A 22357-nucleotide genomic window follows, 5' to 3' on the forward strand; every position below is an offset into this window, starting at 1 on the left:
ATACACAGAGAGAGAGAGAGAGACACAGAGCGAGAGAGACACAGAGAGAGAGTGACACACACAGAGAGAGACGCACAGAGAGAGAGAGACACACACAGAGAGAGAGAGAGAGAGGGAGTGACAGAGAGAGAGAGAGAGACACACAAAGAGAGAGAGAGAGACTTCAAATAGTGAAGGCCACGGAGAAGCCCTGGAGAGCTGAGAAGTCAGAAGGTTGGTGACTGTGCTGTAGGTGGTTAGCGCATAGGTACTCCTTTGGAAGAGTGGTGTTCTGCTTAGCATGGCTGAAGAGCTAAAGTTGTGACTGTGAGTTGGTGCTTCAGTGCCGATTCTAATCGAGCAGAACGTAGTGTCAGGAGACAAGATTGCTGGGAGGTGAACAGCCATTGAGGCATTCGGAGTCAGAGCAACTTTTGAAAGGAATTCAGAGGTTCGATCTTTGGTTCGCTCTTAGTGTCTAGTGACATTTGGGTGGATTACTGGGAAATCCGTGGAATCTGTCTTGGTCACATTTGCCATTTATTTTGCAGTGTGGGGTGTTCCACCACAGTTTGTCCATTAACTCACATGTACCTCATGTTAATCCTGAATGTTAAAGTATCAGATAGATTTGATCAATTGTTTTATCTTTCTGACCTTGTATAGTAAAGTTTATTTTGTTTGTTCTAAAACTGTGGAATCTTGTGACTTTATTCTCTTGGAAAGTACCTTGGATCTCCAAACTTTGTCTACTTGAAACAACAGGTTGTTGGTCTCTAACCAGATCGTACCATAAACTTGGGTGTCCAGTCCTGGACCAGAACAACTTTTAATTCCCAACTTCTATTAGATCCTTTGGAATTCGCTCCCTGAACCTCTGCTTCTCCGCCTCTCTTTCTTCCTTAAAACCAGGTTCTTTGACCATGCCACAAGTTCACTTGCCTCAACATCAATTTATATGGGTCAGTGTCAGATCTTGTTTGCCAGCCCGACCGTGAAGGGCCTTGGGAGGTTTTGATACTTTTATATAGCGCCTTTTTAATGTAAGTGTTGTGATGACAAAGCCCCAATTTGCAAGTTAGAAACATGTCACTCGTGCCAACAAGTTGGTGCAGTTAATTCTTTACGAGTCATCATCCTAATTCCACAAACCCACTGCATTATCATGTTTTTCTTCACCACCTCTCAAACTCTCATTCCTCAACTCATTTGAGTCAATCTTCATTGGATCCTTCCTGCGGCTCCAATGCCTTTCCTATGATGGAATGCTGTGAACGGTACAACGCACCCCTAAAGCAACCTAAACAATACCTCGCATAAATTCAACCTTGCTGCCCAATTTTTATATTCAGCTCTCTGGGAAACGACGCCAAGGATCCCATTTCCATTTGCAAGTCCTTCTTCCCCATAGTTTGCCACGACCCCTGATTGGGTATCAACTGCAAACTGCGATCACCCCTCGCGTGCCTTGAAGAAAGGCTTCAAAAAATACCGAGGATGCTGGAGACCTGAAATAAAGACAGGAAACGGTGGGAAAAACAAACCAGCAGTTCAGGTGGCATTAGTTCTGATGAAAGGTTAGGTAGCCGACCTGAAACGTTGGGTTGGGTTAAGACGCCGAGAGTGGGCTTCCCCGCACCCCAGCACAAATGTCGGGGGCGAGCCGCCTCCAACGAGCCGGCTCTCCCCAGCTTTGCTAATTTTTTTTTTCAGGCAATGGCCCTTTAATTAGAAAGAGGTGGGACTTCTGTCTGTCTCTAGGAGGGAGGTTGGTGACTCTGCCCACCGGCGGCACCAGCAACGGTGGTGGTCAGTGCTGGTACTGCAGGTAGGTCAAGGAGGTTGCGTTCAGCAATGGATCCGGACCTTCGGGTATGTCCGGGATCTTGCTGGGGCCGGGCTAACAGGCCCAAGGCAAGCGGGGAGTATGGGGCATATTGGGGCAGGGTGGGGAGGAGGAGGTGCTCAGTTTGGCACCAAGGGCTTGGCAAGAGACTCCCCCTACACTACCCATCCCCCACTTTAACTGGCCAGCCACCCGCCAAGTTCTCCCTCCACTCAGTGAATCAGAGCAGCATCAGGATGAAGCCCTTATCGGGGCATTAATTGCCCATTAAGAGCCTCAATTGAGCACTGGCAGGCTGCCCACCCGACGCTAACCACCACCAAACCCCCCACCCCCACCCCCACCCTGCCGTAGATTGCACAATAGAGGCGGGGGCAGGCGAGGTGATGGAGGGGGTATGCCAGAGATGGCACGACACCCTAATTATAACTGATCCACCCACCAGCCTTCCTGTCAGTGGGTGGCCTGTAAAATTCAGCGCGTTAACTCATCTCGTTTCGTCCTTCACCGATGGTCCCTGCGCTGTTGAGTGTTTCCAATGTTTCCTGTGTCACCAAGGAATTGCTGATCCACAAAATTCCTGATTTGTGCCTTTTCTCATTTCTTTTTTTAAAAGGCAAGTGGAATATCTGCCACCGCCCATCAATTGGCAAAACTCCCAGTGTTTAGGAAATTATGGTCTGTTCCTCCTGCTCCTCAGCATTCCAACATTGTCACCAATGAAGCCTATTGGCTTTTGGCAGGTGTGATGTTAGGCAAAGTGATTCCTAATCCAGCCCTTCACACGTTTTAAAGCCAACTTCAGCTGGCACTGAAGTGGGAGAACTGCCAGTCCTCAGAGAGTGCTATAAATGGCATTAGAAAGCAACAAAGCCTCAAGGGGAAAAAAAAGAGAAACATACTCCTCTTTTACACAATGGAAAATTAGCAACCACACGTTCGTGTAATCCAAGTACAAGTTGCAGAATCATAGAATGACATAGCACAGGAGGCCATTCGACCCACCATGTTTGCGCCAACTCTTTGGAAGGGCCAAAGCCCTACACATTTTTCCCCTTCAAGTGTTTATCATATTCCCTTTTTGAACTTTACTATTGAATCTACTTCCACAACCCATTCAGGCAGTGCTTTCTAGATCATAACTCGTCGAGTGAAAGAATTTCTCCTCATTTCACCATTGGTTCTTTTGCCATTTACCTTAAATCTATGTCCTCTGGTTACCAACTCTTCTGCCACTGGAATCAGTTTCTTCTTACTTACTGTATCTAATTGCTTCACCGAACACTTCTATTAAATCACCCCCGAACCTTCTATGCTCTGCTCCAAGGGAAACAAGCCCAGCTTCTGTAGCAATAGGATCATAAAATTGAATCATTCTATGAATGATAACAGCACTGGAGGCCATTCAGCCAATCATATTCATGCTGGCTCTTGCAAAGCTACTCAGCTAGTTCTACATTTCCCCGTAGTCATGCCAATTTTTTTTCTGCCTCCACCAATCCTTCAGGCAGTGCTTTCCACATCCTAACCACTCACTGTATAAATGTTTTTCCTCATGTGGCCTTTGCCTCTTTGCCAATCACCTTAAATCAGTGTCTTCTGCTTCTCAAACCTTTCCGCCAACGGGATGTTTCTCCCTATGCACTCTGTCCCCACCCCTCATGACCCTTCTTCTTGATCTCTTTTCTAAAGAAAGCAGCCCCAGCTTTGCCAATCTATCCACGTAACTGAAGTCTCATAAACATTCCCATCAATCTTGTTGGCACTCTATCCAATGCTTTCAACGTCCTTCCTAAAGTGTGCTGTCCAATTCTGGGCACAATACTCCTGTTCAAGTCAAACCAATGTTTTTAAAAGGTTCACCATAACTTTCTTGCTTTGGAACTCTATGCCTCTATTTATAAAATCCAGCATACAGTATTGCCTAGTCAACTGCTTTCTCAATATGCCCTGCCATTTTCATCAATTTAGGAACACAGAAAATAGAAGGAAGAAGCCATTTGTCCCCTCGAGCCTGCCCTGCCATTCACCTAGATTGTGGCTGATGTTCCACCTCAACATAATTTTCCCTCACGATCCCCATAACCCTTGATATCTTTAACAACTAGAAGGCTGGTCACATAGTTTGGTGCTTGTTGCTTTAAGGCCAGCCTTGGTGAGTAAGGGTCACGTGTTCAGAACAGCCAATCAGCACCTAGCGCAGGGAGTCTTACAAAGGAGTGGAGTTTTCCTACTCCAGGGGACGTATTGTAGCCTTGCTAGAGGCCTGCAGCTGATCCAGCAGCTCTGTAAATAAAAGCTCGTTGTTCAACTAAAGAAGCCTCTTGGTAGTACATCTCTACATCTGCTGATGGTACACTCACCAGGACGCCTCTCTTTGGGAGGATGGATCCATTTGACTCCTCCTCAGAGAACTGGAGCCAGTACATTGAGCGCCTTGGGTTTTATTTCCTGGCCAACGAAATAGGGGAGGAGGTAAAGCACAAACCAATTCTTTTGAGCATCTGTGGGAGTCAAACCTACAGCCTTATTCTCACTCCCACAGCCCCAGCGTGCCAGACTCCAAATCGTTCAGTGGCCTCATGGATTTATTGAAGGGCCACTTTCAACCCAAACCATCAGTTATTATGCAGATATTCAAATTTAGTATGAGGGTGAGGGCCCCAGGTGAATCGATCGCGACTTACATTGCTAAGTTGAAGCAATTTTCACAGCATTGAGATTTCAGGGCCACTTTGAATGACGTGCTATGGAATCGGTTAGTTTTGGCATACACAACGATGCTGGCAAAAGTTGATGTAAATTTTAAACGAGCAACGGAAAACACGGAAAAAAGATTTCCGGGAGCTGCAGAGCTTGCAAAATGCCTCTGTTTACACAGTTAGAGCAGGAACCTGCAGCCAGACGCGGCGCCAAAATCACTGAAGCAGCTACGAAGCCGGAATCATTCCCAATCACCCAGAAATCAAAAAAATATACCGGAGGGAATCAGACAGCGATCCTGAAGTTGAAATGTTACTGATGTAGGGGTAACCACGCTCATGAAACATGTAGATTTAAGGAGGCCGAGTGCTATTACTGTTGCAAAAGAGGGCATTTGATAAAGCAGTGCAGAGCTAAGTCCAGACTGCCAAGTAACCAGCCAGCAAAGATGTTAGAAATACATAATGTGAAACAGCCTGAAGTAACTGATTCTGACATTCACTCTCTTTTTAATCTTAAAGCAGTCAAAGCAAACCCTGTTACTGTCACACTCTACATAAAAAGGGAGCCTCTAGTTATGGAGGTGGATACAGGGGCATCATGAGCCACAGTGATGGGTGAGCACACGTTTCAGTACCTGAGAGAAGGTATCCAACCCTTGAGCCTGGAGAGAGCTTCTGCCCAGTTGAAGACTTATACACCGGAAGCAATAAAAGTAAAAGGCACCACCATGCTACCTGCGAGTTATGGGCAGCCCAGCTCCCGGTGATAATAGTGACTGGGGAAGGACCAAGCCTTCGGGGCCGTGACTGACTAAAAGAAATCAAGTTAACTTGGTCCGAGATTTTTCAAGTGTGGGTAGCAGGACAGCTAGAATTGTTAAAAATATGACAGCATCTTTCGTAATGAATTAGGAAAAATCAAAGGCTTGCAAGCCAAGATTTATGTTGATCCAGAGGCAACTCCCCAATTTTTTAAGGCAAGAGAAAAAGTGGATGCTGAGATAAACAGGTTGGAGGAACTAAGCATCATACAGCCGGTTCAATTTTCGGAATGGGCAGCACCTATCGTTCCCATACTGGAACTGGATAAGATCGCCCATATTTGCGGTGAATGCAAGCTAACAGTTAATCAGGCCGCCAAGTTGGATAAATGTCCAATTCCAAGAATTGAAGACTTGTACACAAAGCTGGCAGGAGGCAAATCCTACAATAAGTCGTCTATGAGGCACGTGTACCATCAACTCGAGTTAGATAACACATCCCGGGGGTATGTCACAATAAACACACACAAAGGCCTATTCCAGTATACACACCTACCTTTTGACATGTCCTCAGCATGCGCAATGTTTCAAAGGGTGATGAAGAGTTTGCTACAGGGACTACCATGGGTTGTATACCTTGATGATGTCCTCATAACTGGGTTGACAGAGGATGAGCATTTAGCAAATTTAGACGTGGTACTAAAAAGATTTCTGGGAGCGGTAATTCACCTAAAAAACGAGAAATGCACTTTCCAAGCCACTGAGGTCACCCATCTGGGGAACCGTGTAGATGGACAAGGATTACACCCCATGGAAGAAAAGGTAAAGGTGATGAAGGAGGAGCCTTCCCCCACAAATATCACGGAACTCAAATCATTTTTAGGGATAGTAAATGACTATGGACGATTTTAACCCAACTTATCGACTATACTGGCCCCCTTGCACACACTGCTGAAGGAACACCATTGTTGGTCCTGGAAGGCACCACAGGGGGCAGCTGTCAACAGAGTAAACCAACTGCTGCACCCCTCAAACTTGTTAGTGCACTTTGACCCATCTAAAGAGTTGATATTGACCTACGATGCCTCTCCATATGGTGTTGGGGCAGTAGTTTCCCATGAAATGGACAACTGCTCTGAGAGGCCAACAAGTTATGTATCAAGAACCCTCTCAGTGGCTGGAAAAAGTTATTCGCAGATTGAGAAGGAAGGACTGTCAATAGTCTTCCGAGTTAGAAAATTCCACCAGTAATTACATGGCAGGCACTTTACTAGCACCTCCGATCATAAGCCGCTTTTGGGTCCTTTCAAAGAAGACAAGGCTATCCCGCCAATAGCCTCAGCAAGAATTCAGTGATGGGCATTCATTCTGCCCACCTACGAATACACTTTCAAATGCTGACCTGGTATATACACAACAAACGCGGACATCTTTAGGCAGCTACCCTTGCTAAAGAGCATCATGTGTACTTCTGTACCCCAAGAAATCGCCCTTGCATTGAATTTCTCAGACACATTGCATGAAGCAGATCAGGAACTGGGCCAGTCGAGATCCGCTTCTGTCCACAGTTAGAGACCAGATATTTACAGGATGATTAAACGAACCAGTCTCTGAGGAAATGAAACAATTTTTTTACCCGCAAATACAAATTGTGCTGTTAGGATGGCATCATGCTCTGGGGAGCAAGAGTGGTTGTTCCTGTACCAGGCAGAGGGCTGCTCCTAACTGAATTACACAGCACCCACCCTGGCGTTTCTAAAATGAAAATACTCACCAGGTGTTAGGTGTGGTGGCCTGGTATAGATGCAGATATCGAGAAGCTAGTCAAGCACTATCAGCAGTGCCAGCTGCAGCAAAAGTTGCCAACCACAACCCCACTACACCCTTGGGAATGGCCTGGTCGACCATGGGTACGGATCCACATAGACTACGCGGGTCCATTTCTAGGCACAATGTTTTCACTCTTAGTCGATGCACACTCAAAATGGATGGAGTTTTTGAGGTGAAATCACCTACGACTCATGCTACCATCGAAAGGTTACGGCTCACGGATTGCCCAAAGTTATTGTATCAGACAATGGAGCCGTATTTACAAATGCTGAATTTCAGAACTTCACCAGTCTAAACAGCATTAAACACATACGAACTGTGCCTTACCACCCAGCATCAAATGGACTGGCTGGGGCCAAGCCAGCGATTTGCGAAGATTTAGCATAACTTCCTTGCTTATTTATTCTATACTTCTGTTTATAAAGCAAGGATCCCGTACATTTTTTTTTAAAACAATCTCCTTGTCCTTCCACCTTCAAGAAAAAAAGGTAGATCATATTCAAATAGATGATGTGATGTGAAAAAAATAATACATCTGCTTTAAAGTCTGCTTTGGAAGTTAGAGGACATTAGCTCAAAGACAATGGGAGGCGGTCAGCATAAAGCATGGAGTAACATTGCTTACCGGTCCATAATAAGACCATGAGGAATGAAAACTCTTTCCAGATCTTCTACATAGTGTTTTGGGATACAAAACAACTCTGGGTCGTAACCACTTTCATTGTCACTGATCTGTAGAAATTGAAATAGCAGTTAATTCCAAATTTATTCCAATACAACTTCAATTGCATTTCACTAAGAACATAAGAAGGGATCTGATACATTTCACAGCTTTGTCTCTCAGTAGAGTTAATGCTGTGCTTTATAAATGCCACTGCCTCTGGAGGTAGAGGCTGGATAGGAGGTCAAGACCCACATCATCATAGGGAAGGAAAGGCATGCTCAAGACATCCAAAGAGAGAGCCACCATTTACATGGCACCTTTCATGACCTCAGGAGATTCCAAAATGCTTCACAGCCAATGAAGTACTTTTTGGAAGTTGCAATGCAGGAAACGCAGAAGGTTCACTAGGCGATTCCTGGGATGAAGGGGTTATTTTATGAGGAAAAGGTTGAGCAGGGATTCTGAGGGGGCTTGACAGGATAGATGCTGAGAGGATGTTTTCCTTGGTGGAAAAATCTAGATCTAGGGGGCACCGTTTAAAAACAAGGGGTCTCTCATTTAAGACAAAAACGAGGAGAAATTTCTCAGGGGGTCATTGGTCTTTGCAGTTCTCTTCCCCGAGCAGTGGAGGCTGGGTCACTGAATATATTCAAGACCGAGTTAGACAGATTTTTGATTGACAAGGGGCTCAAGGGTTATGGAAGCCAAGCAGAAATGTGGAGTTAAGGCCACAATCAGATCAGCCACAATCTTATTGAATGGTGGAGCAGGCCTGATGGACTGAGTGGCCTACTTTTGCTCCTGCTTCTTATGATGTATGCACAGTAAGGTCCCACAAACAGCGAAAAGAATAATGATCAGCTAACCAGTTTTATTTCTGTTGGTTGAGGTATAAATATTGCCAGGATATTGGGGGGAACTTCCCTGCTCTTATTCGATATTCTATAAGTATATCAATGGGAAGAGGATAACCAGAGAAAGAGTAGGGCCCATAAGAGACCAAGAGGGCAATCCATGGGTGGAGCCAGAGGACATCGCTAGAATGTTGAACGAATACTTCACAACCATCTTCACCCAAGAGAATGAGGATGAAGGTATCGAACTCTGGGAGAGAGACTGCGAGGTTCTTAAGCAAATTGATATAGAGAGTGACAAGGTATTGGAAGTGTTGGCAGGCTTACAAGTGGACAAATCTCCAGGTCCGGATGTTTTGTGTCCCAGACTGCTGAGGGAGGCAAGGGAGGAGATCGCAGGGGCTCTGACCCAAATTTTTAATTCCTCTCTTGCTACGGGAGAGGTGCCAGAGGACTGGAGAACAGTTAATGTGGTTCCGCTATTTAAGAAGGGTTGTAGAGATAAGCCAGGGAACTACACGCCAGTGAGTCTCACGTCAGTGGTAGGGAAACTATTGGAGAAAATTCTGAAGGAGAGAATCTATCACCACTTGGAGAGGCAAGGTTTGATCGGGGATAGTCAGCATGGCTTTGACAGAGGGAGGTCATGCCTAACAAACTTGATTAAATTTTTTGAGGTGACCAGGTGTGTAGATGAGGGTAGTGTTGTTGATGTAGTTTATATGGATTTCAGCAAAGCCTTTGACAAGGTCTCACATGGGAGACTTGTAAAGAAGACAAATGCATATGGGATACAGGCTAATTTGATAAGGTGGATTCAAAATTGGCTTAGTTGGCTTAGGAGACAGAGGGTGATGACAGAAGGATGCTTTAGTGACTAGAAGCCAGTGTCCAATGGCGTGCAACAGGGAACTGCGCTCGGTCCCCTATTATTTGTCATTTATATAAATGACATAGGGGTAGGATTAGTAAGTTTGCGAATGACACAAAGATTGGCCGGGTGGTTAATAGTGAGGTTGAGTGTCTTGGGCTACAGGAAGATATAGACGGGATGGTCAAATGGGCAGATAAATGGCAGATGGACTTTAACCCTGAAAATTGAGAGGTGATACACTTTGGAAGGAGTAATTTGACAAGGAAGTATTCAATGAACGGCATGACACTAAGAAGTTCTGAGGAACAAAAGGACCTTGGCGTGTGTGTCCATAGATTTCTGAAGGCAGAGGGGCACATTAGTGGGGTGGTGAAAAAGGCATATGGGACACTTGCCTTTATCAATCAAGGCATAGATTACAAAAGCAGGGAGGTCATGTTGGAGTTGTATAGAACTTGGAGAGGCCACAGCTGGAGTACTGTGTGCAGTTCTGGTCGCCACATTTTAGGAAGGATGTGATTGCACTGGAGGGGGTGCAGAGGAGATTCACCAGGATGTTGCCTGGGATGAAACATTTAAGTTATGAGGAGAAGTTGGATAGACTTGGGTTGTTTTCGTTGGAGCACAGAAGACTGAGGGGTGACCTGATCGAGGTGTACAAGATTATGAGGGGCATGGACAGGGTGGATAGGGAGCAGCTGTTGAGGGTTGAAGGGTCAGTCACAAGGGGACACAAGCTCAAAATGAGGGGCAGGAGGTTTAGGGGAGGGATGTGAGGAAAAACTTTTTTACGTCTTGTCTGAAGGAGGGTACTTCAAACAGTGTACCATTCCCTGCATTCTTGCTTTTGCAGTGTAAATACCCAAATCTGGAAACACAAGTTTAAACTTGCTGCAGATGGCCAAGCTCTCAACCTACTCATTGGAAGGCCAACAATATAGTTCTCACATTATTATGCAGCGCCATAATTTGTCCCAACATTTAGCGAGGAGCTACTGCCGGAAGCCCGAATGCCTCAGTTGCCAGTGTTGAACAAGTGTCGAGGAAGACACACCTGTGGTCACATTCATGTCTCCCCAGTGTTGCAGCTAGTGTTGCAAAATGTTCCAGTTCTGCAATAATGAACATGCTACAAGAACAAAGGAATTCTGTCTACTAATCATGAAATCAGAGGCGACAAGAAGAGAATCAATCAATCAATTGGAGTTCAACTTTGCCTTCGGAGATGGCAAAATTAAACCCCAATAATCAGCTCACTTATTCTTCTCTCCATTGAATAATAGATGTTTCTGTGGCATTTATAATCTTTTGGTCATAGCACACTGCTCGTTAATTTACTTTGCTTTGCCAGGTTAGCCTTTGCCCTAATAATTATATGAGTGGGTAACTGTCCGCTCTTATTTTACTAGCTCCCTGTTTACAAAGGCCTTGAATGAATTAAGTTGAGGTCTAGGTTAAGAATCCTTATTGGGTGTTAAGCCATGCAGTATAAAATACTAATCTTTCTCAGATGCCCCGAGAAATAGGATGCCATAGCAGCTTCTCATTTAGGGGTGAAGACATACTGTTGTGGCCAGAATAAATGACCCAGAGTCAGAAACAGATAGTAAGGTCTTCACTTGAACAGGTATAGGTGTGTATTGTTGGTTTCAAAAATTGTGCTCCAGGTTTGTGCTGAACTTGTCAACTTTCCGATGAATCAGATTCATCTTTTCCAGTAATTCAGGTCCCACTTACTCTTTTATATTTTCAGAATCAATTTACACCACATTTCCACACCCTCTTTAGTAATTTGGGAACGACGCAAGTGATAGTGTGCAAACAGGGTAGATCAAAGCCATGTGCAAACCTGGCCATCTAACCAGGGCAGCTGGTGCAAGGCTTCAGTCTTCATCCAGTGAGCCAATTTCAATCTTACCTCTCAAAGAGGATAAAAATAATTTAAAGCTGGAAAAAAGAAATAATTTCCCCAACCTGAGCATGAAGTCTGAAGCAAAATACCTGCACAGTTAAATACAAGAATCAACCAGCTGGAGTGCAAGATGTTGTGACAATTACCCACCCAGGGAAATCTCTATAAGCTCAGGTGAAGCTTTGGAGATGCCTTTCTAAATGGAGCCTTCAAACCTGAAGAAAAATTGGGAGAGATGCACACTTAAGCATCATCATTGGAATAATAATGCCACCATTGTTGAAGTACCATTGAATTTACCAAGACTACTTAGACAACACCTTCCAAACCCATGATCGCTACCATCTAGAAGGACAAGGGCAGCAAACACATGGGAACACCACCACCTGGAAGCTCCCCTCCAAGCCACTCACCACCTTGACTTAGAAATATATCACCATTCCTTCACTGTCGCTGGGCCAAAGTCCTGGACCTCCACAACCCCCCCCCCCGCCCGCCCCCAACCGCTAACAGCGCTGTGAGTGTACCTACACATGGGCTGCAGCGCTTCAAGAAGGCAGTTCACCACCACCTTCTCAAGGACAATTAGATATGGCAATCAAAGCTGGCCTAGACAGTGACACCCACATTTCATGAACAAATGAAAAAAAGTCTCCAATACATCAATGAGGAATTTAGTTGAAAGATCTCTTACTGAGAAAGTGGTCAGAACATGGAATTAGCTATCATCTGGATGTGGTCAAGGAGAATAAGATTCACTTAAGGAGATGAAATAAGGTGGAAAGAGGCTCACATAAAACATAAACACCAGCATTGACCAAATGGTCTCCTTCTGTGCTGTAACTAAGTAGTGCTTTCCTTTTAATGAATCAATCACCTCAATCACTCCATATGGTAGTGAGTTCCACATTCACACCACTCAAGTAAAGGCATTATTGAATTCCTGATTATTTTTGTCAGAGAACGTCTTTCAATTCATTTGTGCCCTTGGTAGAACTCTCCCATTAGTCCCACGCTGCTGCTCTCCCACCTTGGCACAGGCACCAAAGACCTTGTGACTTTGAGATAAGAGCATTTCAGTACCAAAACATAATTGGAAGGATTCAAACACAGAGCTCCGGGAAAGGTGAGCATGGATTGGAGAGATGGCAACACCTTCAGGGATGTTGAAAAGGAAAGGAAGGTTGGAGATGGGGTTTTCATTTTCAATGACGGGCCAATCAAGGGCTGCTTTATTGAGAGGTGATGATGGTTGGTGTGAAGGGCAGTGGGACGGTACTATAGGAAAGAGAATAATATCAACTAACAGAGAAGCCAGGAGAGCAATTGGGTAGTCAATGATTTAGTGGGAAGAAAATCAAGGGAGAAGGAAGTGGATCTCATGGACAAGATGGGACTCGGAGGAGCAAGAGGGGAGATAGGAGAGAAACTAGAGAATAGTGAGTGTTCAGGGCTATGGCAGTGGAGAGCCTAAGAAGAAGGCTTGCTCGGTGGGCCATGGAAAAGGGAGGACACAACAGAGGCTGATCAGGCGGTTTCAATCTTAAATGGCAAAGTAATCGATAAGCAACTGCACTTCACAAAACAGCAAGAGATTCAGGCCTTTTAAAGTTCCAAAACAACTTTAAAATATGAACAATAATTAATGTTCATAATCTACTGTGTTAGTCATGTTTCTTCTGTACGTGTTACCTTGAGAAAACATGTGCCATACCATCAATCAGCACTGTGAATGTGACACTGGACGTTTTGACAATTTCTCATATCTACGGTCCACAATCATCATCTCAATCGGTGTCGAGGATGATTCTTTCTTGCAGATGGCTGCGTTTAAGTGAGATGCCAGTGCTGGCTGTGGGTTCCCAATGGCTTATGAGCCCTATCTTAGCCTTCCAGGCTCTCCCACAGTGGGGACACCAGTTGTCAGTCAATAGAGGTGGTAGCAGATCATTGGCTTGAACAGCTGCCCTCTCTTTCCGCCTCTCTCACTGCCCTCTCTCAGTGGTTGCTCTTGTTGATTGGAAGGTCTTGGTACCATTATTGATGAAGGATGACCTGGTAGTGGTGGTGGGTGAGGGGGCGGGGAAGCCTTTCTGTAGTAATCTGCAGAATTGCTGCTCAAAAGATTGAGAAGTGTTGGTGCAATGACACACCCCTGTTTGATGCCTGTTTTGACAGGGAAGGGTTCTGTGATGGAGCCATTGCACAGTATTGTTATTTGCGTATTATTATGTAGGAGATGGATGATGTTTGTGAACTTAGCTGGACGTCCATTTTGCCGTAGCACCTTTCAAAGGGCAGTTCAATTCACCACGTAACAAGATTTTGAGAGATTGAAGGAAGTCATGTATAAAGGGATGTTCTGCTGGCTGCAATTTTCCTGAAGTTAGACTGTCGGTTGTTTGTCTGGTGGCTCAGAAGCTACATTGTGACACTGGGAGGACCTCCTCTGCAATTGGTACGTGGCGATGAAGAAGTAACCTAGCTAGGACTTTGTCAACAGGTAAGAGTGTCTGGAGTTTCTACAGTTTAACTTGCCTTTCTTGAAGATTGAGATCATCATGACACCTCTAAGGTGACTTGGAGTTTCTTCATTTTGCAGAGCTTCACAAATAGGGCATGTACCTGGGAGATCAGTATGTCTCCTTTTTTCGGTACTTCACAGGGATATTGTCAGAACCAGAAGCTTTGTTATTCTTCATCTGGTTGACAGTTAGCACTTTGTTAAGTCTTGGATCATCATCTAGCTCACTTTGGATTGTGTGTTGTGGGACATTCTCCAGCAGGTGCATGTCCACCATGGAGTTCTGACTGAGAATTCTACAAAAGTGCTCTTTCCAGTGAATGTTGACACTGAAGATGTCCTGAGGAGAGAGACCATCTCCGGATCACGCCAGTGGAGGTCTGTGGGCAAGGGTGCATAGGTCTCATTGTTTGCCTTGAAAAAAAAAGCATGTCACTGAGAAATTGAATTCCCCCAGCCTTCTCTGTCCACTATTCGCTTTTCAAATCACAGGTTCTTTAAATTTCAGATTTGGCAGTCTGGGGGTCAAGCTTCTTTTTTGTAGTGTTTGGATCCTGTTGCCAGGTTTGCAATGCTGTTTACAATCGATGAGTTTGCATATTTTTATGAACGGTCTCATCAACCAGTCTTGGTGTCTTTTGATAGCGTGTCCAAGGATTCCTTGGCATATATGAGTGATGATGGATTTCAATAATTGCCAATCATCTTGGACATTGTGTGGTATGTGGGACTATGTGCCCCTGTAGCTTCCAATTGATTTGTTCGTGAAATTCCTTGAACTTGATGTTGTTTGACAGGCCAAAGACCTTGAATTTTCTCCATATCTGTCGCAGTTGTCAGTTCCTTTTGGGGTTTGCCTCTAACACCAATATCAAGTGAATGAGTGGGCCGTCTGTCCAGCATTCATCCACTGTAACTACAGTGCAATCCCTGGTCCTGACTATCACAAACTCTATTAAGTACTAGTGCTTCAACTTGAATGTTGCCAAGATACCTTGACACCATTTTTTGGCAAAAATGGGTGTCAGTAATCACAAGGTTGTGTTCAATGCACAGGGAAGGGGGTGTTTGAATTGGACTTTCCAACTTGATGTTTTCTTGTAGTGTTCAAACAAAGCCAAGAAGTATAATTGTTGACTCCGTTGGTACAGCTACCAGAGTTGCAGTAAGGTTGGAATAGAAGGTTTCTTTCACTTTGTCCTGGTGGCAGGTTGATTGCCCTTTGTGCTTAAGACAGAGTGTCGGGGAGATGGTGGCGTAATAGGAATGTCTGTGGACGAGCAATCCAGATGCCCAGGCAAATGCTCTGAGGATAGTGGTTCATATCCCACCACGGCAGCTGGTGGAATTTAAATTCAATTAATAAAAATAACTTGGAATATAAAGTTAGTCTCAATGACAGTGTCAGGAAAATATAACAATTTTCATGATATTATTGGAATTTATTGTAGAGTAATAGGGGTGTGTATCTTAATTGAATTAATAGCAGCTGATCTGAAGGCTTTGATGTATCAGAAGATAAACTAGGTTTGAAATGTTAAGTAGGTAAACATAGGTGAAGTCTTAGAATGTGAGGTGTCAAGGGAACATTTGGATTTTTAAACAAACCAAGCTAGCTTGAATTCAAAGGAGAGGTGAAATGTTTCATCTAGCCAGGAGAAGTTGGGAAAAATGAACACACTGTTTCTAACAGATTACAGGTATAATTGGTACCATGAGAGATTCTTATTATTAGAGAGGTAAAGTCCAAAGACATAGTGAAACAATGGGAATTTGCATTCAAAGGGGAAAATGTGTATAAAGGAGAGAAGGCTGTGGGCAAGGGAAGGAATTCTAAGATCTAACAAGTGTGAAAAGCCTCCAACATATATTCAAACTGCTATCTAAAGAAACTGAAGTTAAGAAAACTCACTTTGGATTTGACAGTTCAGGGTATTATGTTACTTTGCCTGCGTCTTCAAAAATATGTGTTTTACGGTTGCCTTAACAGAGGTGTAATTAGAGCTAGTTTAATCAGAGAGCTAGGACTTATCATATAGTGATTTGTAAACCTATGTATGGGCTTAAAATCATTTTTCCCTACTTAATAAAGGATTAATTTAGTTTTGTAAGAAATCTATAAGACTTGATGGCCTTTTTACTGAATTTAAAGCCCACATCTTGAAATAGGTACAAATTGCAAATAGTTGTGGCAGCTGCTTCAAGTTTCCCTCTGGGATTTTGGCAGCTTGGCATTTACCATTCGCCTGCCGTGAGAATGTGGGCCATGAAACTATCACTGATTGTTGTAAAAACCCATCTGGTTCACTATTGTCCTTAAAGGGAAGGAAATCTGCCATCCTTACCAGGTCTGGCCTACATGCAACTCCAGACCCACAGCAACGTGGTTTGACTCTTAAATGCCCTTTCAAATGCAAGGGGTGGGCAACAAACACTGGCCTTGCCAGCAGCACTCACATCCTGTGAAAGAGTTAGAAAATAAAATAGTCATTGATCCCAACAGGGTGCTCTTGCAATCTCCAAGATTCTACCTCGTTCGTAGGATTTTGAGAGTTTCGGCCGCTGATGCTGGATGCAGTTTCTCAGCCAGGTTTGGTTCAAGGCAGATTATTGTTGGGGCACCTTTTCTAGCCCCTTCCCATAGTGGGGTTGACAGAGCTAATCCTGAAGAGGGCTGCTCATACAGTGCTACAAAGCCTTCTGCCTTGATGAAGAGTGGAGTGGTCAATTTATGTCAGGTCGTGGCTAGAAGCTCTGATTTCACAACCCTGCCCCCCATCACCGCTAGCTGATCGTCAAAGGGCTCGAAGAAATTTCCCATCTACAGGAAGTCCTGTCTTTTAGCGCTGGAGGCTGATTGCACAGTAGGTCCCACACTGTCTTGGCAGGGCATTGCTTGGTTTCAATAATCAGACAAGCCTTCACAGCCATCAGCTCATCCACGGTTGAAGGATTTTGTTGGGCTTTACTGAATGTGGCCCTTGTTTGCCACATCACAGGGTGCTGTAAAGTAGGTTTATGGGGTTTTGAATGGTGTAGAGTCACCACCCTCTACTTCCTGCTGCCATCATCACCAGCTGCTTATTCATCAGGAGAGGCAGCTTATTTTGCAGCTAGCCTCCATACCTGGAGGCTGCTCTGGCTATCTGCCACTTATTGACGCGACTGGCAGCTATGGCTTGCCCCAACAATGTCTCATGTTCCTTGGTGGCCTAGCAGATAGGATTTGGCACTGTCACCGCTGCAGCCTGGGTCAATTCCCAGTCAGGGAATAAAGATTTCCACAATCACCAGCGATCCGTCACTTGATGTTGAAATCAACACATGCACTGCAAAGCTTCAGCTGTTATGTCTAAGCTGAGTAAGCGAGTATGGAACAACAGCAATCTGACTGTGAAACCCAAGCTGCGCATCTGTTAAGCCTGCATCCTCAGTGCACTCCTCTACAGTGGTGAGAACCGGACAATAAATGCTAGGCAGGAGAAAAGGCTGAACAGTTTCCACCTTTGCTGTCTCAGACCTATCCTTGGCATCTCTTGGTAAGACAAGGTCACCAACGTAGAAGTCCTGGAACATTCTAATTCCACCAACATACACTTATTGAGCCAACAATGTCCATGCTGGCTTGGCCACGTTCATCAGATGGATGACGGCCATATACCCTATGACATTCTGCACAGTGAACAGGCCACTGGCATATGAGCTGCTGGGCATCCATACCTACACTACACCTGCGAGCTAGATACAAAGATTGCAGACATTGACACTGACAACTGGGAGACAGTCTTCAGCGGCTGATTGTGTGGAGGGGCATTGGAAGAGGAGAGGTTGAGAAGAGAGCCCAGAGAAAACAGAGGCCAGTGAATCATGCACCATCTCAGCCCGCTGTCTTCCTTTGCAGCAAATGTGGCAGAGACTGCCAGGCAGGCCACAGTGGGGCTCCTGAACCACACCAGGCAATGCTTAAACACAGAGTTGACCACCATGCACAAACCACCGTCTCACAAGACAGAAGGCTGTCAAAGATGTACCGTGACAATGTGATAATTCCTGAAAATTCCAGGACATGTCAGGATATCTGATATTATTTCCAATATACCTCAGAGAATAAAAGGGATTTATTGCTTTCAGGAGTGAAATTAAGAAATACTCCTTCACACAAAGCGTGGTAGAAGTTTGAAACTCTTTCCACAAACAGCAATTGAAGTTCAATTAATTGTTAATTTTAAAAAGAGAGTGATTGATTTTTGTTAGCCATAGTTATCAAAGATTATGGGGAAATGGCAGGTATATGGATAAAGTCGTAGGAATGGTGGAATGGGCTCAAGCGGGTAAATTGGCCTAATGTTTTTATGTGCCAGTGTTCACTCAGATACCTTACACTGGGGGCACCATGCGACACAAGATCCTGTTTTAATTCATAGGAACCAAAGGATTGTCAGTGGTTGTGAAAATTAGCACTCGAAGTGAGGAAAAAAAACTCCCTGGAAGATAGTCATGGTCACCAACACCCTCTTTAGGGCATGGTGCATGAGGAGATAGTGATTTGGAAGAGGCCTGAACCCTAACATTAATATTTGCCCCCTCAATATTGTTCAACAGTGCTAAGATCCCTTGCTTTAAATCAGCAAAATATATTTCAAGTAAAAACTAGAAAAGCAAAGTATGCAAGATAAGACTTGATAGATGGGGGTACAGAAGTGAATTATAATTCTAGGATCTTGTTTTGTTGCAAGTGGACAAATGTTTTTTTAAATGGAACATTACATTCATAATTCTATTCTTGGGCCCGATCGTATATTTAAGCAAATAACAAAGGTGAAATATACATAGTGACCCAGCAAAACAAAACAGTCAATATCACAGCAGCCAGTTGATCCATTCATAGTAACAAGGAGCAGGCCATTCTGCTCCTCAAGCCTGCTCAGTCATTCAGGTCACCATGACCAATCTTAATTTTATTTACTCGCCTTAGTTTCATGTCCCAAGCTTGATCTCAAGTCTTGGAAGTTCCAATTGTTCCCCAACATCCACAGCTTTATGAGGGAGGGAATTATAGATTTCTACAGTGTGTCAAATCGCTTCCTGAGCAGCTAGCTCTCATTTTAAGATTATGCCCCCTGGTCTTAGATTCCCCATCAAAGGAAAGAGACATTCTTTATCGGCTCCATAAAAATCCTTGTAATATTTTAAAACTTAAGTTGAATGTTCCTTAGAAACTGTCAGTGACTACTGCAGTGAAACTTGCCTCCCAATGATTTTTAAACGCAGGTACATTTCTGAATCATTTGACAGTAAGGCAACGTTCACTTTATTCCCCCAAATCACTTCAGGACACAAGAAGTAATTTACCAAATGTAGTCAGCCTGCTAACACAAATGAACCTCACTCTCCCATGAAATTCAGAACTAACACAGAATACGAGGGGGAGGAGCAGGGCAGATAGCTATTAAAACAAATGTCCCCGACCTTCAGTGTTATAATAACAACAATTATAACCTGGCCGGGGGGGGGGGGGGGGGGGGGGGGCGGGGGGGGAGAGAGAAGCGGAACTTTCCAGTCTTACAGACACAAACCGAGAATTGAATGATTGAGAACGATCGTTCGCTCAGCAAATCGCGGCGATGAGTCTGTTATGGAATGAGCTATTCACAACAAATCTCAGGAATGTTACCTCACGTAATAGCGAAAAGGCCATTCAGCAAATGCATGTCAGAAGAAATTTCAAACAAGTGCACTTTAAATAAACTTCCAGGGCAAAAAAAAAATGATGTAACGCAACGTCTGTGCGTTGTGGGGGGGGAGAATCAACTGCACCAGAGACAGAGACAGACACACACTCACACTCACACTCATACATACATGTGTGTGGTCAAAAACCACCCTCAATGGCGTTGCAAACAGTCAATGCTTGTTGAACACTAACCCACCCTGAGCAAATGGAACATTCAGGTTAGATGCTGAAGCAATGCGCAAACTGAGGGAGATGCTTACCATCAGTCCCGAAGCCATTGCAAGGTACGTTGACTCGCTGCAGCTGCCGAGATTGAGCGACTGGTGAATTGGAGAGGGCAGCGTCAGCTGGAGGCTGACTCCGTCTGTCTTGTCTGTCTTGTCTGTCTGTCTGTCTGTCTGTCTGTGACCTCCGAGGGGCGAAGGGCAACCAAAACAGCTGAGCGGCTGCAGCACCCTCACTGCGGCTGGGGAGCGGGGAGATACCCACTGACGTCACTGCGGTCCGATGGTTACTTCTAGCGCGCGTGCTCACCTGTCAATCAGTGTCACCGTCACCCCGGCAACGCCAGCCGCGGTCCCGCCCACCCCCCCCGCGCTCCTTCCTCATCATCACCGGCACCTGCGCCGGTCCTTCACCTGTCAAATCAACAAGTGCGTCACCCCGGCAACCTCCCACTGGCGGGGGGGGGTGGAGGGGGAGGGGTGATGGACCTTCCTCCTCTCTCTCTCTCTCTCCTCACCTGTCAATCACTGTCAATGTCTCCCGGGCTTTGGAGATGTCAGCTAGGGTAGCAAACTTACAGCATGGGTGCAGGGTCATATGGCCCAACTGGTCTCTGCTAGTGTTTATGCTCCACATGAGCCTCTTCCCACTTTATTTACTTTCTCCAACCCCATCTGCATAACCTTCTATTCCTTCCTCTCTCACGTATAGAATCACTTGCTTGTCTAGCCTCTCCTTAAGTGCTTCAATGCAGTTTGCCTCCAACTGCTCCATGTGGTAGCAAGTTCCACATTCCCACCATACTCTTGGCAAAGAGGCTTCTCTTGAATTTCTTACTGAATTCATCAATGACCATCACATTTAAGGCTCCTGGGTCTGGTCTAGCCTCCATGAATGGAAAACTCTTCTCTACGTCTACCCTATTGAAGCTCATCATCACACTGACGAGTCAAGTCACCCCACAATCTTCTGTCTTCTGGACGAAAGAGCCCCAATGTATTCGGTGTTCACTTTTTAATTTTTTTTTGTTTTGGCTAAAAAGACATTCCATCTCCCCACCTAGTATACCAGGGGCAATTCATCTGCATAGAGAGCTAATTGAATGACCCTCTCCAAAGGCCTCAGCATTGAATTGCCCAGTGAGTGAGGGATTCAGTAAGTGACAAAAACTCAGCTCCTTTCACGTCCCCTGACCTTTGGAATCTGATTAGTGTTGATCTTGCTCTGCATATTATTTTAGGTGCCCTGATTAAGACGATCATGTTAAATCCTGCCTGCTCCAGTTTAACAATGCTGGTGTGATCCAATTTCGAGGCCATAGGAACTGGGCTAGGCAATCAATGTTAATTGCATCTTATTCATTTTCTGCACAACTAAACAACAAAACTATGAGGGGAAGAAAGCCCATCTGTTTTTAGATTGTGCGTAAAGTATTAATTTTAGGAATTATAGCATCCAATTATCATTCATTATAATCTAATAATAGAAAGTTTTAATGATCTGTTTGCTCAAGTTGCTCATATATCACAGACGTCATCAAAGGTAGTAGACAGATAAGGAAGGAAAGCTGGATAACTTGTATTTGTATAACACTTTTCATGGGTTAAGAGGGTGGTTTAGTGGTGATGTATCACTGAGCTAGTAATCCAGAGATCCAGCTAATGCTGTTGCGGCCTGGGTTCAAATCTCACAATGGTAGAATTTGAATTCAATTAATAAATCTGGAATATAAACTTAGTCTCAGTAATGGTGACCACAGCAACTATCATCAATTGTTGTAAAACCCCATCTAGTGCTGGTCTGGCCTACATGTGACCCACAGCAATGTGGTTGGCTCTTAACTGTCCTCTGAAATGTTCAGTTGAAAGGCAGTTAGGGATGGGTAACAAATGCTGGCTTTGCCAATGATGCCCACATCCCATGAAAGAATAAAGGGGAAAAAAAAACCTCAGGGCACCCCAAAGCATCTCACAGCCATTTAAATATTTGTGAAACACTGTTAACTGTGGGGCTAAGGTGATAGGAGAGGAAATTAAGATCATAGGTAATTAGGGATAAACAACCAATGCTGGTCTTGCCAGTGATGCCCACATCCCATGAAAGATTAAAAATAAATTGATAAATAATAGAGATTGCTTCTGCTGGTTGACGAGACGATATTGAGAGGGCGTACATTTATCATATAATCATAAGAAGAGTTAAGAAGTCAAAAAAGAAACCTCTGGATTGTGGTTGTTTAGCATGTGGATTGGATGAAGCAGATTTCACACTTTTTTTTTAAATGCAAGTGGATGGTTACTTGAAAAATATACATTAAAGGAGAACGGGATTGGTAAAGTGGATGTTGAGTCAGCACAGTCTTGGGCAGAATGGTTTATTTCAGTGCAGAAGCAATCAATGATTCTTTACAAGGATGGTAGCAGAAGGTAGGAGGCAGATAAGGAAGGAA

The 22357-nt window shown here is 44.4% G+C and overlaps 1 protein-coding gene across 4 annotated transcripts in view; it reads right to left on the bottom strand.

Annotated features, from left to right (window-relative positions):
- hprt1l (hypoxanthine phosphoribosyltransferase 1, like) overlaps positions 1-20184 on the bottom strand; it is a 191592-nt gene extending 171408 nt beyond the window's left edge. The window contains exons 1-3 of one of the 4 annotated variants that reach the window (XM_041190926.1): positions 19944-20184; positions 13140-15288; positions 7747-7853 (exon numbers count right to left, since the gene is read on the bottom strand). In XM_041190926.1, coding sequence (XP_041046860.1) covers positions 7747-7853; positions 13140-13142 — 110 coding nt within the window. In that variant the 5' untranslated portion in view covers positions 13143-15288; positions 19944-20184. Of the gene's footprint in view, positions 1-7746; positions 7854-13117; positions 15289-19943 lie in introns of all 4 variants that reach the window. The other 3 variants (XM_041190929.1, XM_041190925.1, XM_041190928.1) reach the window with 3 other exon arrangements.
- Between the last annotated feature and the right edge of the window lie 2173 nt (positions 20185-22357).

The sequence above is a fragment of the Carcharodon carcharias genome, chromosome 7 (genome assembly GCF_017639515.1).
Source record: "Carcharodon carcharias isolate sCarCar2 chromosome 7, sCarCar2.pri, whole genome shotgun sequence".
In the NCBI taxonomy this organism is placed as follows: domain Eukaryota; kingdom Metazoa; phylum Chordata; class Chondrichthyes; order Lamniformes; family Lamnidae; genus Carcharodon; species Carcharodon carcharias.